Source organism: Hylobates moloch, unplaced genomic scaffold (assembly GCF_009828535.3).
Source record: "Hylobates moloch isolate HMO894 unplaced genomic scaffold, HMol_V3 SCAFFOLD_1254, whole genome shotgun sequence".
NCBI classification, from domain to species: Eukaryota; Metazoa; Chordata; class Mammalia; order Primates; family Hylobatidae; genus Hylobates; species Hylobates moloch.
The window spans coordinates 1-12,384 of NW_026653529.1; the positions used below are offsets into that span (position 1 = coordinate 1).

Consider the following 12,384-nt stretch of genomic DNA (forward strand, 5'->3'; position numbering starts at 1 on the left):
GAGTTGTGTCTGATGCCACTTTTGGGCAAGAGGTTGGGGACAATTGCCTCCAGTCCTACCCAGAGAAAGCCACTCTCTAAATAACATGATGGCCCTTGAATGATTGTTAAAATCTGGGACCCTGGGCCACCCTTTGCCCCTAGATGCCCAGCAAGTCAAATCAAAATTGAAGGTGTGTGTTGTGGGAGGTGGGATGGGGGTTGCCGCTCTGCATGAACCTGAGCCCACCTTCACCTTGGCCACCCTGACCTGTTGACTCTGCACAGCACCAGAACTGGCTGCCCTGTCAACATCCCGATCCCCACTGTCGGGTCTGGGGCAGCTGCTGGCTACTGTCCCACAGCCGGCACTGCACGTCCACATCCACCCTCACCCCCCAGCCCTGTGAGCACCAGGAGGCTGAGAAGAGGGCAGCCAGGGGGCTCAGGACACAATGCAGGTCCCTCCCAAACCCACTGCCTCCACATCAGCCCTAATTTCTCCCCTTCCACATTAGTCGCCTGGCAGCAGTAGCGGGGGCTCAGTAGAGAGACAGCAGGGGAGAACCCAGTGCGGCTCTGTGACCCTCACACCATCTGGAGCCCCCGTTTCCTCCTCTATCAAATGAGCTGAGCCTGAGACCTGGGTCTCTGTCTCATAACAGTGGAGGTCCGGCGCCCAGGACCTGCACAGCCCTCTGCCTCAGAGCAGCTGAGGACAGGGGACGGGGGACGGGGCACGCTGAAAGAGATAGGGCAGGTATGGGTGGGAGCGGGGTGGTGCAGAGAACCCACATTCAGAGGTCACTGAGTCCCACACTACTTTGCAGCCTGGCAGGTGACATGAAGCAGGGTCCCTGCCCTGCTTTTATCCCAATGGTTACACCCCCCACTGCCAGGTGCCTAGGAGGGGAGGGAGGCTCTGGTTATTCCTGGCTTCCCAGAGGAACTGTGGGGACAGCTGGGGAGCTAGCAGACCCCCCCATCTAGACACAGGCCTTACCAGCTCACCCCGACAGCCCCTTCCCATGCCTTACCTGGTCCCACCGTCTTCAGCGAGAGGGGAAGGGAGTTTGAAGAGTGAGGATTGCTGGGGGTTCCTTAGGAACGCCAGGCTCCCAGAGTCTGAGGGTGGCTCCAGAAACCCCAAAGGTTCTAGGCAGTCTCTGGCTGGGACCAGCTCCAGGTGGAGGGGATCTGAGTGTTTCCTCAGTGACCACATCCCTTTCCCTTCACTTGGCCACCCCATGCCAGGCGCCTTGGGGTCCCAGCCTAGGTGTACTGGCCTGTGAGCTGAGGACCCACCAAGCACAGGACAGAGGCCGGGGAGGAAGAGACGCCTGCTAAGGTCATCCCGAGAGGCTGGGGCCGACACAGCCTTCTGCACATCCGATGAGAAGGGAGCAGAGGAACGCTGGAGGGAAACAGTGGTCATGACAAGGTTCTGAAAAGATAGGAGATGTGGAGCCGGGCACAGTGGCTCATGCCTGTAATCCCAGCACTTTGAGAGGCCAAGGCCAGCAGATCACCTGAGGCCAGGAGCTCAAGAACAGCCTGGCCAACTTGACGAAGCCCTGTCTCTACCATAAATACAAAAATTAGCTGGGCAGGGTGGCGCACACCTGTAATCCCAGCTACTTGGGAGACTGAGGCAGGAGAATCACTTGAACCTGGGAGGCAGAGGTTGCAGTGAGCTGAGATCGTGCCATTGCACTCCAGCCTGGGTGTGATTCTATCTCAAAAAAAGAACAAAACAAAAAGATTAAAAAAAAAAAAGAAGAAGAAGATGCTTGGGCTGCTGGGGTGCTGACGGCCCGACCCAGTGGTAAGGGGACAGAGGGGAGAGATTGCAGGACAAAGTCCTGAGCCCAAGAGACGTGGCAGCACGTGCAATGCTGGCGGGATGCTTCCGGGCTGATGGAGCAGAGAGGGCACGGTGATGCCACAGCAGAGACAGCAAGGCCCCTGGGAGGAGGGCAGGGATGGGAGCCAGTCCAGGATGGATGGGTGAGAAGGTCTTGGGTACAGCAGGAACAGCTCTTCCTTTGTTGGAGAAGGAGGTGATGTGAGCAAAGGTGCAGGCAGGGTGGTGATTTGGGGTGGAAAGAATTTTAAAAAGAAAAAAAAGAATTATCAGTCTAGATAGATTTGGAAGATGTCACTCAGGGTCACTCGAGACCCCAAATTCTGGTGCATAATTTCCACCCTGCTCCAGGGTCCGTGGCATGAACCCACCGGATGATATAATTACCTTCTCCCCAGCGGCACTCCCCTCCTGCTAAGCACTGCACTCAGCTCTCAGCCTCCGTTATGTTATTTAGGCCTCACCACAACTCGTGAGGTGAATGACATTGTCGCCATTTTGCAGAGGAAGAGACGTGTTCGGAGCTGTTAGGAATAGTCTAGGGATACCAGCTGGGAAATGGCGAAGTCAAAGCCCACACCCAAGCCTGCTTTATAAGCAGCACCCGAGGCCTGTCCTCCAAGCACCACTGTCGCCCCCTCCTTCTTACTCTGCATGCCGGGGGACACCAGAGCATGACCCATGAGAGGGCAGACCCTGACCTCACAGAGCACCAGCAGGCTGACCCCCACCCCCACCCAGGGCCCCAGGACTCGGGCCATCTGCTGGCACAGCGTGCCAGGCCCTGCCTGATCCTCTCTCTCCTCTTGTTTTAGGACAAACAGGTGGATTTCTGTTGGGATCCTTGGCAGGTCAGTGCACTTGTGTGTCCCCCAGTCTAGCCGGCCCCAGCTGACACCACGGCCCCTCCATCCTTTGCGCCCAGCCCAGGAACACAGTCCTGCTGGCCCTGGGGGAGGGGGGCCTGATGAAACACTGGGTGGGGGTTGTCCTGGGGGAGTTGGTAGGCTATCGCTGGCTTTAGCTGCCCTGTCCCTGTCCCTGCCCACTGGCCAGAGGACCTGGTGGGCTGGGAGATGGGGATGGGTGGTGGTGCTGGAGGGATGTCGGCCAGCAGCCTGGCCCACCCTGCTCACTCCTCCTGCCGCTCCCTCCAGAGGTGCTTCCAGACCACCAATGGCTACCTGTCCAACTCCAGGTCCCGCCCCGGCAACTACAACGTGGCAGCCCTGGCCACCTCGTCCCTTGTGGGTAGGTTCTGGCTGCAACTCTCCTGCTTGTGGAGAATGCATGGTCCCACCCTAGACCCTGGCTGTGGGAAGGGCACAGCTGAGTTGCAGGTGGGAAGATGGCAGCCCTGTTGGATTCTCCATGTTCTAAATGCCAGAGTCCATGCTGGGTTATGCGGGTCACGGGGGGACCAGCGGCTCAGGGTTCTGCTTCCACGGGTTAAACTGCTGGGTTCTCAAGAAGCTCTGAGAGGGTGGGGCGAGTTTTTCAGATGTCTGTCTGGCGTGGTCTGCCTGCCTCTCTGCCAGTCCCATCACCTTAGTTCAGGTTCCCTGGAAGCAGAGCCTGACATGGGCATGACTGTGCAGGTGATTCCCTGGAGACTGGCCCTCAAAAGAAGCCAGTAGGCAGCAGGGGAGGCAGAGGGCCTGGGGAAGGGGCTCTGCAGGAGTCTAGCTGCCCACCTGGTCCCACTCGGAGCTTGGGAGCACAAATAGCACCCCAGAATTGATGGCACGCTATGGCGAGAGGCTGGACTTTTTTCATTTTATTATATTTGTTTATTTATTTTTGAGAGACAGAGTGTCACTCTGTCACCCAGGCTGGAGTGCAGTGGCATGATCTCGGCTCATCACAACCTCCGCCTCCTGGGATCAAGCAATTCTCCTGCCTCAGCTGCCCAAGTAGCTGGGATTACAGGTGTGCACCACTACACCCAGCTCATTTTTGTATTCTTAGTAGAGACAGGGTTTCACCATGTTGACCAGACTGGTCTTGAACTCCTAACCTGAGGTGCTCTGCCCGCCTCAGGCTCCCAAAGGGCTGGGATTATAGGCCTGAGCCACTGTGCCCGGCCAGGGGCAGGACTTTATACTCCCCCATTGCTGACTCACTGGCTGCCCCGGGGGAGGAGTCGGCAGCCTCCTGGGCATCTCTGGGTGAGGTGGCTCCCATCGGCTCAGGGCGGTTCTGCAGATACGGATGTAGGTGTGAGCTCACAGCAGCAGCACCTGAAGCAGATGGGGATGGGCTCGTAGCACAGTACAGGAGGTGTCGGTGATCACCACGGCATCAGGTGGCCCCAGCACGGCCTTCACCTGTCTGTGCATACCCAGCTCTGTGCCACGCCCTGCAGGCTCCGCTTCACTACAGCCCACCCAGCTCCCCCGGGACCCCTGGGGCCCTCCCTCCCCACGTTGGCCTGTGCCTTTCTTCCACCCGCAGCACCTTCCTCTGCTGCACCTACCTTTCAAGGGCCACTTGAAGACCCACCTCCTCCAAAACACCTTCTTAGATACCCAACACCCCCCACTTTAGTGGCTGGGAGCGAGATTCTCCCCTTTCTTCCACACACCCATCTTTCCCATTATCCCAGCTCTCTAATTTCCTTTGTGGATACCTCATCTTTCTTATCCTGTCACCCAGGCTGGAGTGCAGTGGTGCGATCTCGGCTCACTGCAACCTTAGCCTCCCGGGTTCAAGCGATTCTCCTGCCTCAGCCTCCCAAGCAGCTGGGATTACAGGCACATGCCACCATGCCCAGCTAGTGTGTGTGTGTGTGTGTGTGTGTGTGTGTGTGTGTGTGTGTGTGTGTTTTAATAGAGACAGGATGACAGGATTTCACCACGTTGGCCAGGCTGGTCTCAAACTCCTGACCTCAAGTGATCTTCCCGCCTTGGCCTCCCAAAGTGCTGGGATTACAGGCATGAGCCACCGCACCCAGCCTCGTCTTTCTTAAATATTGCCATTCCTCACATCATGGCTTAGGACGCCCGGGTGACTCCCAGATCTGTGTTGTCAGACTTGGTTAATGACAATCCTGAACCGTTGCCGACAGCCCCTCTCCAACTTCCACATCCAACTCCTCTCCTCACAAAGCCCCCGACCCCTCCTCTCTGTCTGCCCAGCCCTTGCCTTGTCTGTTGCTGGGTCCCTGCAGTAATCCCTAATCCTCCATCTGGGGCGCTCTTCCTAAACAGCTGTGCTAACTGGTCACTCTCTTGCTCATTACCCTGCTGGGGCTCCCCACTGCACAAGGAGAACATCTGAGCCCCCCACCTGGTTCTCTCCAACCCTGTTCTGGTCCTGATCAGCTCCCAGCTTCTCCTGCCGCCCAGTCGTAGTGTGGACTCCATGTCTCATCCCAGCTAGTCCTGGACTACACGAGACTCTTACATGCCTTCATCCTCTTCTCATCTTTGAAATGAAACCTCCAGTCTTGCCTCCGTCTGTCCAAACCCAACCCACCTTCAAATTCCAATCCCAGGTCCCCTCTTCCAGAAGCCTTCCCTGCCTGCTCCATCCACCCAGGTCTCACCTCCAGCAGAGCTGGCACGGCCACAGAGATGCTCTCTCACAATGTGTTTAATGGATTGTGGAGAATATGGGGGCTCATGAGTGGTCCTTGGGTGGATCTCCTTGGATGGAAGGGTCTCAACTTGGTCAGAAAGGGAGTGAGAGGTGTGGGTGATCTGGGGAAGAAGCACCCAGTGGGCGGGAACTGGGAGTAGGATGCTGGGAGTAGGATGCTGGGAGGAAATGTGGATGCCGGTGGGTGGGGGCATTGAGGGGAGGGAGCCACAGAGCTCGGAGGGCTCAGGGCAGGAGTGAGCAGGAGGCTTTGGAGGGCGTGAGGAGTTAGATGGGTACAGGCCCCTGGGGAGGTGTGGGGCACTGATGGAGATCATGGCGCACTGAGGGAATGTGGGGTACAGGCCACTGGGTGGGCCTGAGGCATGGGGGCCAGGCCCTGGGCTGAGCCTTGTGTCAGGACAGTCACCCAGATGCCCTCCATGCCACAGGGGTGGTGCAGAGCATCAAGGACCACATCACAAAGCCCACGGCCATGGCCCGAGGCCGCGTGGCCCTCATCGAGTGGAAGGGCTGGAGTGCCCAGCGGGCAGGCTGGGAGCTGTCCCCAGCTGAGGACGAGCATTACTGCTGCCTCCCGGATGAGCTGCGTGAGGCCCGCTTTGCTGCAGGTCAGCAAGGAGGGGGACTGGCCAGGGCTCTGTGGGGGTGAAGCTGGGTCCTTGGGGGGCCCAGGTCACTGCATGGGCATTGTCTGGGCAGGAAAAAAGAATGGCATAGGATGGCCGGGTATTAAGTGAGCACTCTTGACCACTGGGGTGTGGATGGGCAGCCCAGAGAGGCGGCCGCCCTCCAGCCTGTCCTGGAGAAGCTCCAAGAGGCACTGAGGCCGTCCCCACCCATGTCCCCTGGAGCCGGATCTCGCTGTCCCCCCAGGGGTCGCCGAGCAGTTTGCCATCACAGAGGCCACACTGAGCGCTTGGTCCTCGCTGGATGACGAGGAGCTGCACCCCGAGAACAGCCCCCAGGGCATCGTCCAGCTCCAAGGTACGGCCCAGGGGGTCGGGGGGTGGGGGTGGGAGGTGATGGGCAGAGCAGAGCCGACGCTGGATGCCTGCCCATCACCAAGTGCAGTGTGACCTCGGTGGAGCCCCTTCCTTTTCTCAGCCTAAGTTTCTTCATCTGCAAAATGGGGCAGTGATCCTTGCCTTGCCCATTGCCCGGCAGTGCCAGGAGCAGGAAGGAGAGAGTGAGCACAGTGGGGGCGGGAATCCAGCGCTTATCACACCGAGGGCTGTGCACGAGGGACCTCACGGAATCCTCACAGCAGCCCTAGGGAGTGGGTCCTGTTGTCCCCATTTTACAAATAAGGAAACAGAGGCACTCAGAGGTTCAGAAACATACTCCAAATGACAGCTAGAAGCATCAGAGCCGGATCTGAAACTTAGCACCAGGCACAACCAACCACGTTTCTAGAAGCCCAGGTTACTAGTGAGGGCTTCAAGGAGCCTTGGCCCTGGGGAAAGCCTGGGCCAAGCAGCACTTAATCCTCCCTGACAGATGGATAGGGACGGGGAGGGGACACAGGCCCAGGGGAGCACTGGTTGTCCCAGTTCTCAGAGAGCACAGGCTGGCTCCAAGCCCACTCTTTTTTTTTTTTTTTTTGAGACGGAGTCTCGCTCTGTCGCCCAGGCTGGAGTGCAGTGGCGCAATCTCGGCTCACTGCGAGCTCCGCCTCCCAGGTTCACGCCATTCTCCTGCCTCAGCCTCTCCGAGTAGCTGGGACTACAGGCGCCCACCACCACGCCCGGCTAATTTTTTGTATTTTTTAGTTGAGACGGGGTTTCACCGTGGTCTCGATCTCCTGACCTCGTGATCCGCCCACCTCGGCCTCCCAAAGTGCTGGGATTACAAGCGTGAGCCACCGCGCCCGGCTCCAAGCCCACTCTTAAGTCCTCCGTTTACTGCCTCGAGGAGGAACCTGGGGCTCAGAGAGTTTTGGTGACTTGACCAAGGTCACAAGGCTTGGCAGTCACACAGCTGGATTTGGAGGCAGGTCCTCTGCCCCTTGCCCTTTCTCACACGCCCAGAGAGGGCGAGGAGCTGGATCCAGGACGCCATTCCCCCGTCTCCCTGTTGCTTTTCCAGATCTGGAGAGCATCTACCTTCAGGACAGCCTTCCCAGTGGCCCCTCGCAGGATGACAGCCTTCAGGCCTTCTCCTCGCCCGGCCCCTCCCCTGACAGCTGTCCCTCACCTGAGGAGCCCCCCAGCACCGCTGGCATCCCACAGCCCCCCAGCCCAGAGCTGCAGCATCCGTGGCAGTTGCCCGGGGCCCACGGACCCGAGGGTGGGACCCACCTGCCGGGCTCCCTCCCCTCCATGGACAGCGGCTCCCTCTGGGAGGAGGACGAGGTGTTCTATAACTGAGGCGGGGGCTGTGCTGGTCCGGCACCTGCTCACACCATGACCTCGCTTGATGGGCAGCCCAGGCGTATCTGGACCCCGGGGTCCAAGGCAGAGCATCTCTTGACACCTCGGGTAGGCACAGGGTAGGTGTGGCAGGGATGGGGCCAGCGCTCATGGTGGCCTCTCTGTGCCTCGGTGGACCTGCCCCAGCAGTGGGAGCCATAACCCCCTCCCCCTTCATTACTTCACTCAGGTGGGCACCTTCCCCTGCAGGGTGTCTGCCCTCAGGGAACTCAAGGACTCTCAGAGACACCAGGGCAGCCTGGCCCAGAGGAGCAACAGCCAGGTCCCCAGGAGGACAGCCACGGACAGAACTGAGACTCACTTAGAGCGGGGTCTGGGAACCCTGCCTGTACCTGGGGTTCAGTCCCTCCCCACTCTCTCTGTGTGTCTGCCCCCCAGCAAAGGTGGGGTGACCACTTCTGGTAGCTAAGCACCTGCTCCCCGGCTCTCCTCACCAGGACATCTGTCTCTCTGGAGTGTCTGTCTGTCTGTCTGTCCCTCCCTCTCTGAACCTGCTTCCTCCGTGGCCCCTGCTCCTCACCCCTGGGCGCCCACTCCCCCTCCTTGCAGCTCCCTCCCATCTCACTCAAGGTTCTGTGAGGACATTACAGTGGTGGATTCACCCTGGATGACCTTGGCCTGGTCTCTGCTGGGGAAGATGTGACCTTGGGCCCCTGGACAGAGTCTGGAGGGAGTCGGGGGGATCCTTAACCCCAACACATACACAACCTGGGCCACCCAGGCGTAGAAGGCTCATGGAGGATGCCCAAGGCTCTGTGGACTCCACAAGGAGCCACACTTGGGTCCTGGCTTTATGAGCTGTGACTCAGCCTACCAGGAGACTAGGGGTTGAGTGACACAGCGTCCCACTTATTCATGAGGGCAAGCATCATAGACCTGGTGGGAGACTCTCTCTCCCTGGCATCTCCCTGACAAGAAATGGAGCATGAGGAGGAGCCCAGGGGCCCGAGCCTGCAGTGCCCACGTGACCACGGGAAACTCACTCTGGGCCAGTGCAGGTAAGGAGCTCCAGTCCCAGACCAGCAACCTTGCAGCTGAGATGAGGAAGGGACAGCAGCTCTGGGAACCAGCTTTATTTTTCTCAGGAGCCTCTCACTGGGAATCAGACAACCCCAGAGGGCATCTGTGCCTGCCCTTGGTGACAGTGTACTCCAATCTCGTCATTCATTAACGTGATGGCCAGTCACTGAGCACCTGGCAGATGCTGGTTTTCCATCTTCTCACACTCAGCTCTGTCCAAGGTGGGATTTGTCTTTCAAGGCAGGAGCCATCGTCCCACCCAGGATGAGCCATCTTCTTCCGGGCTGGGTTAGAGTTGCCTGTTGTGCCAAAGAATGGAGCTGGGCTGAAGGGAGGGGCAGGTGGTGATGGGGGAAGAGAGGCAGGGTCTCAGCCCAACCTCAGTACCAGGGCAGCTGGGGTGCCCTGTTCATCTTGCTGAGCTGGCTGACTTTTGGGCTGGTGGATTTGTCAGGTTGGAAATTGCTTTCTTCATCTAGAACAGAGAAAGGGGGTGGTGGTGGGGGCGCGTAGAGGAGGTTGAGAGGGGGGCTCCAGCATTTTTAGTCCCCTAAGGTTCGTTTCTGGGCTGAATAGTAGAGCCCATGGCACCCCATTGCACAGATGGGATCACTGAGGCAGAGAGGGGCAGGCTGGCCACTGGCCAGAAAACAAGATCGGGAGCCAGGCCCAGTGGCCAATCTGGGCCAGGAAGAGGGACTCATCAGTATCCTCTGTATCCCCCCAGGTTTGGATGGGAGCATGCTGGTGTCCCCCCACCTCCCCACCTCCCTAGCCTTCTCAGGCATGGGTCCCTGGCTTTGCTCTGCCCCTGGGACCCTGGTACCTCCACCCAGGACACGTAGCCCACAGCTCTGCCCCGCGATGTCACGAAGAGGGACTGAAGGTTCAACAGCTTAAAGAGGTTGTGTGCCTGGATGGGGGATGTTAGGAAACACTGGAGGGTTGAAGGTGCCCAGCCCACCCTCTGGCCCTCTCTGCCACACCTCTGAGCCAGGAAGAGGGGCGGGGCCTGATATGTGTGGGAGGCAAGAGACCCAGGCCTGCAATGTCCAGTGTGGGCCACTGGGAGGTGCCAGAGTCCACTCAAGGGTCTGGGCGGGGGCTGCAGGAGGACAGGACCCAATATCCAGCACCCTCCAGCAGCACAGAGGGGACGTAGCCATCTCCAGGTCCCCTGTCAGCCTCTGCCCTTCCCCCATCCTTGTGTCAGGCTCTGTCTCAACTGGCTACATAATTTGTCCAAGATCACACAGGGAAAATGTGGTGGACCTGAAATTGAAACGCACGTGTACCTTGGTGCAACTCCACCGTCTTTCTCCACCCAGAGACTTCCATTTGCCAAGCCCCCCAATTCCCTCGTCTCTCTGCATCATCCCTACAACCCTGGCAGTGAGGCCGACAGGGCAGGAGCTGCCCTGCCCAGGCCCAGGAGGAGCAGGAAGCAGCATAAGATGGGCGGGGCGGGGTTGGGAGGGGAGGCTGGAGCCTGAGCTCCCCATCAGCTCTTGCCCTGCCCCAGGAGCCTCCTGTCACACTCCCCAGTGCTTGTTACCTGGTGCAAGGTGGTCTCTGAGAATAGCGTCAGGGTCACTGGTTCCGTGGGGCAGCCCCCAGCCAAGATGTCCTGGAGACACTGCTGGGGGTGGGGAAGGGTTACAGGTGCAGGGCCGGCCTCCCCAGGATGCCTCTCTCAGACCACCTCTCTCTCAGGAGATCAGCGGGCCCCTCCCCTCCCATTCCTGCTGACCCACCCCTGCCCCATCCCCACACCCCTCAGGAGTACCCACCTGGTGTCCAGGAGCCCAAGAAGGAGGCTCAGCCTGGAGGGCCTGCACCAGCTGGGCCCTCTGCACGATGCCCACCAGGATCTGGGAGTCTGGCAAGTGGAGAGGGAGCCACAGGGAGGCGCGTTAGGAAGAAACAGGCCTGAGGGCCAAGCTTCCGGAAGACCCCGGTGGTGTCCCCATGCTCCTACCCCAGCAGCTGCCCAGGGACTGCCTTACAAGCACCCGCTGACTCTCTTTAGACATGTCAACCACCCCAAGGGAGGGTGGCCATGATTTCCATTTTACTGATGAGGAAACTGAGGCTCAGGTGAAGTGACTTGCCCAAGGTCACACGGTTGGTTGCTAAGTCACAGAGCCTGGATGCAGATCCTGTCTGCCTGACAGGTCCAAGAAGGAGGCAGAGGGCATTCCTCACCCCCAACTTCCACCTCCCTTCTGGCTGGGCACCTGTGCTCTCCACCAGGGGATACTCGGCCAGGTCTGTGGAGGTCACAACCTTGACCACCTCCTCCAGCGGCATGTCCTTGGCCAGTGTGGTGATGCTGTGGTTCATGAAGTGCTCCACCCTGACGCGGTGGGAGCTGCAGGCAGAGGGACTCCCATCAGGTCCCGGAGGGAGTCAGGGATGTGAGACCCAAGCCGGCAGGGGGATCTGTGGGGAGCTTTGCTTGAACCAGGGACCCACGGCTCTGGAATGTGGGCAGGGCCGGAGAGGTTCCTGGAATGAGGGACTCCTAGAACCCACAGTGGGAGGAAACCTGGGGACCACATTACTGATGGCCCAGTTCCAAATCCCCAGTCCCCTGGTTCCCCATATCCCCCAGAGCAGCTCCACTTGGGTCTTGTCCCACCTTGGACAGAGCTGAGTGTGAGATGACGGAAAACCAATATCTGCCAGGTGCTCAGTGACTGGCCATCACATTAATGAATAATGAGATTGGAGTACAGACCCAGCAGCCTTCCCTGGATAATTCCATTTCATTATAAAAGTATATGTCACCCCCGAGGAAAAACTTGAAAGGTTGAAAATCACTGATATAAACAGCCCCATTTCCCAGATGGGGAAACGGGTTCAGAGCAAGGCAGCAGCTTGCTTGTGTTTGCAGCGGGGCCTCAGACTCAGGGACTCTCAGAGCCTCTTTGGTCTGCTTCTCTGGTGCCAGAAGCTGCTCTGGTCCCATCTGGTTGAGCAAGGACTTCAAAGCCCATTTCCATTCTCGTTCCATCTCCTGCTCCCAAAGTCCCAGCAAGGAGAGCAGGAGTGGGGAGAGGGGAGGAGACCTCTCGGATCTGGTGCTGACTCTCTGTGTCACCTGGAGCAAGACACGGCACCTCTCTGAGCCCCGGTTTCCTCAGCCTGTACACGGGGCAATACTCATCCTCCTGCTGTGAAGCCCAGCTGACCCCTAGACAGACACTGAGGCCTCAAGGCCAAGGACTTGCCCAAGGTCACCTGGGGCACTGAGGAGGGTGGAGATGAGAGCACTGCTGTGTGTCAGCCCCTCCCAGCCCCCATTTCCGAGGTCAGCTGCGGTGGCGTTTCTTTTTGGAGGTGCCCTCCACCCCCAGCCCTACCCAGACACTATGACCCTTTCAGCCAGCCTGAGGTGGGTGCCCCTCACCCGATGTTGCGGCCCAGAATCCATGGTAGGTATGGCAGCTTCTTGACAATGATGGTGCCATCGTAGAAGGAGGGCTGG

At 58.9% G+C, this 12,384-nt stretch overlaps 2 protein-coding genes across 2 annotated transcripts; one reads left to right on the plus strand and one right to left on the minus strand.

The window, feature by feature from the left end:
• Window positions 1-2,657: 2,657 nt before the first annotated feature.
• Window positions 2,658-8,474, plus strand: LOC116464675 (protein FAM131C; the record flags this gene model as incomplete). Its single annotated transcript, XM_032147936.2, has 5 exons — window positions 2,658-2,693; window positions 3,000-3,093; window positions 5,874-6,053; window positions 6,319-6,429; window positions 7,531-8,474. Coding segments are annotated over 5 exons (702 nt in total), but the record flags the coding sequence as incomplete, so codon positions are not given.
• Window positions 8,475-8,932: 458 nt separating this feature from the next.
• On the minus strand, window positions 8,933-12,384 carry LOC116464674 (chloride channel protein ClC-Ka-like). Its single transcript, XM_032147935.2, has 6 exons — window positions 12,307-12,384; window positions 11,132-11,265; window positions 10,685-10,773; window positions 10,450-10,533; window positions 9,721-9,807; window positions 8,933-9,369 (listed from the first exon to the last, which is right to left on the minus strand). Exons 2-6 carry the CDS (start codon window positions 11,235-11,237, stop codon window positions 9,304-9,306), a joined length of 432 nt encoding a protein of 143 aa, XP_032003826.1. The 5' UTR covers window positions 11,238-11,265; window positions 12,307-12,384; the 3' UTR covers window positions 8,933-9,303.

Bases quoted from the DNA above. Each gene is read 5' to 3' on its own strand.
- LOC116464674 (XM_032147935.2), bottom strand. From the start codon at position 11,237: ATGAACCACAGCATCACCACACTGGCCAAGGACATGCCGCTGGAGGAG. The intron at 10,774-11,131 runs GTGCCCAGCCAG...TCCACTTGCCAG, and splicing joins TCCCCTGGTGGAGAGCACAG to ACTCCCAGATCCTGGTGGGC. The intron at 10,534-10,684 runs GTGGGTACTCCT...CCCCACCCCCAG, and splicing joins CTTGGGCTCCTGGACACCAG to CAGTGTCTCCAGGACATCTT.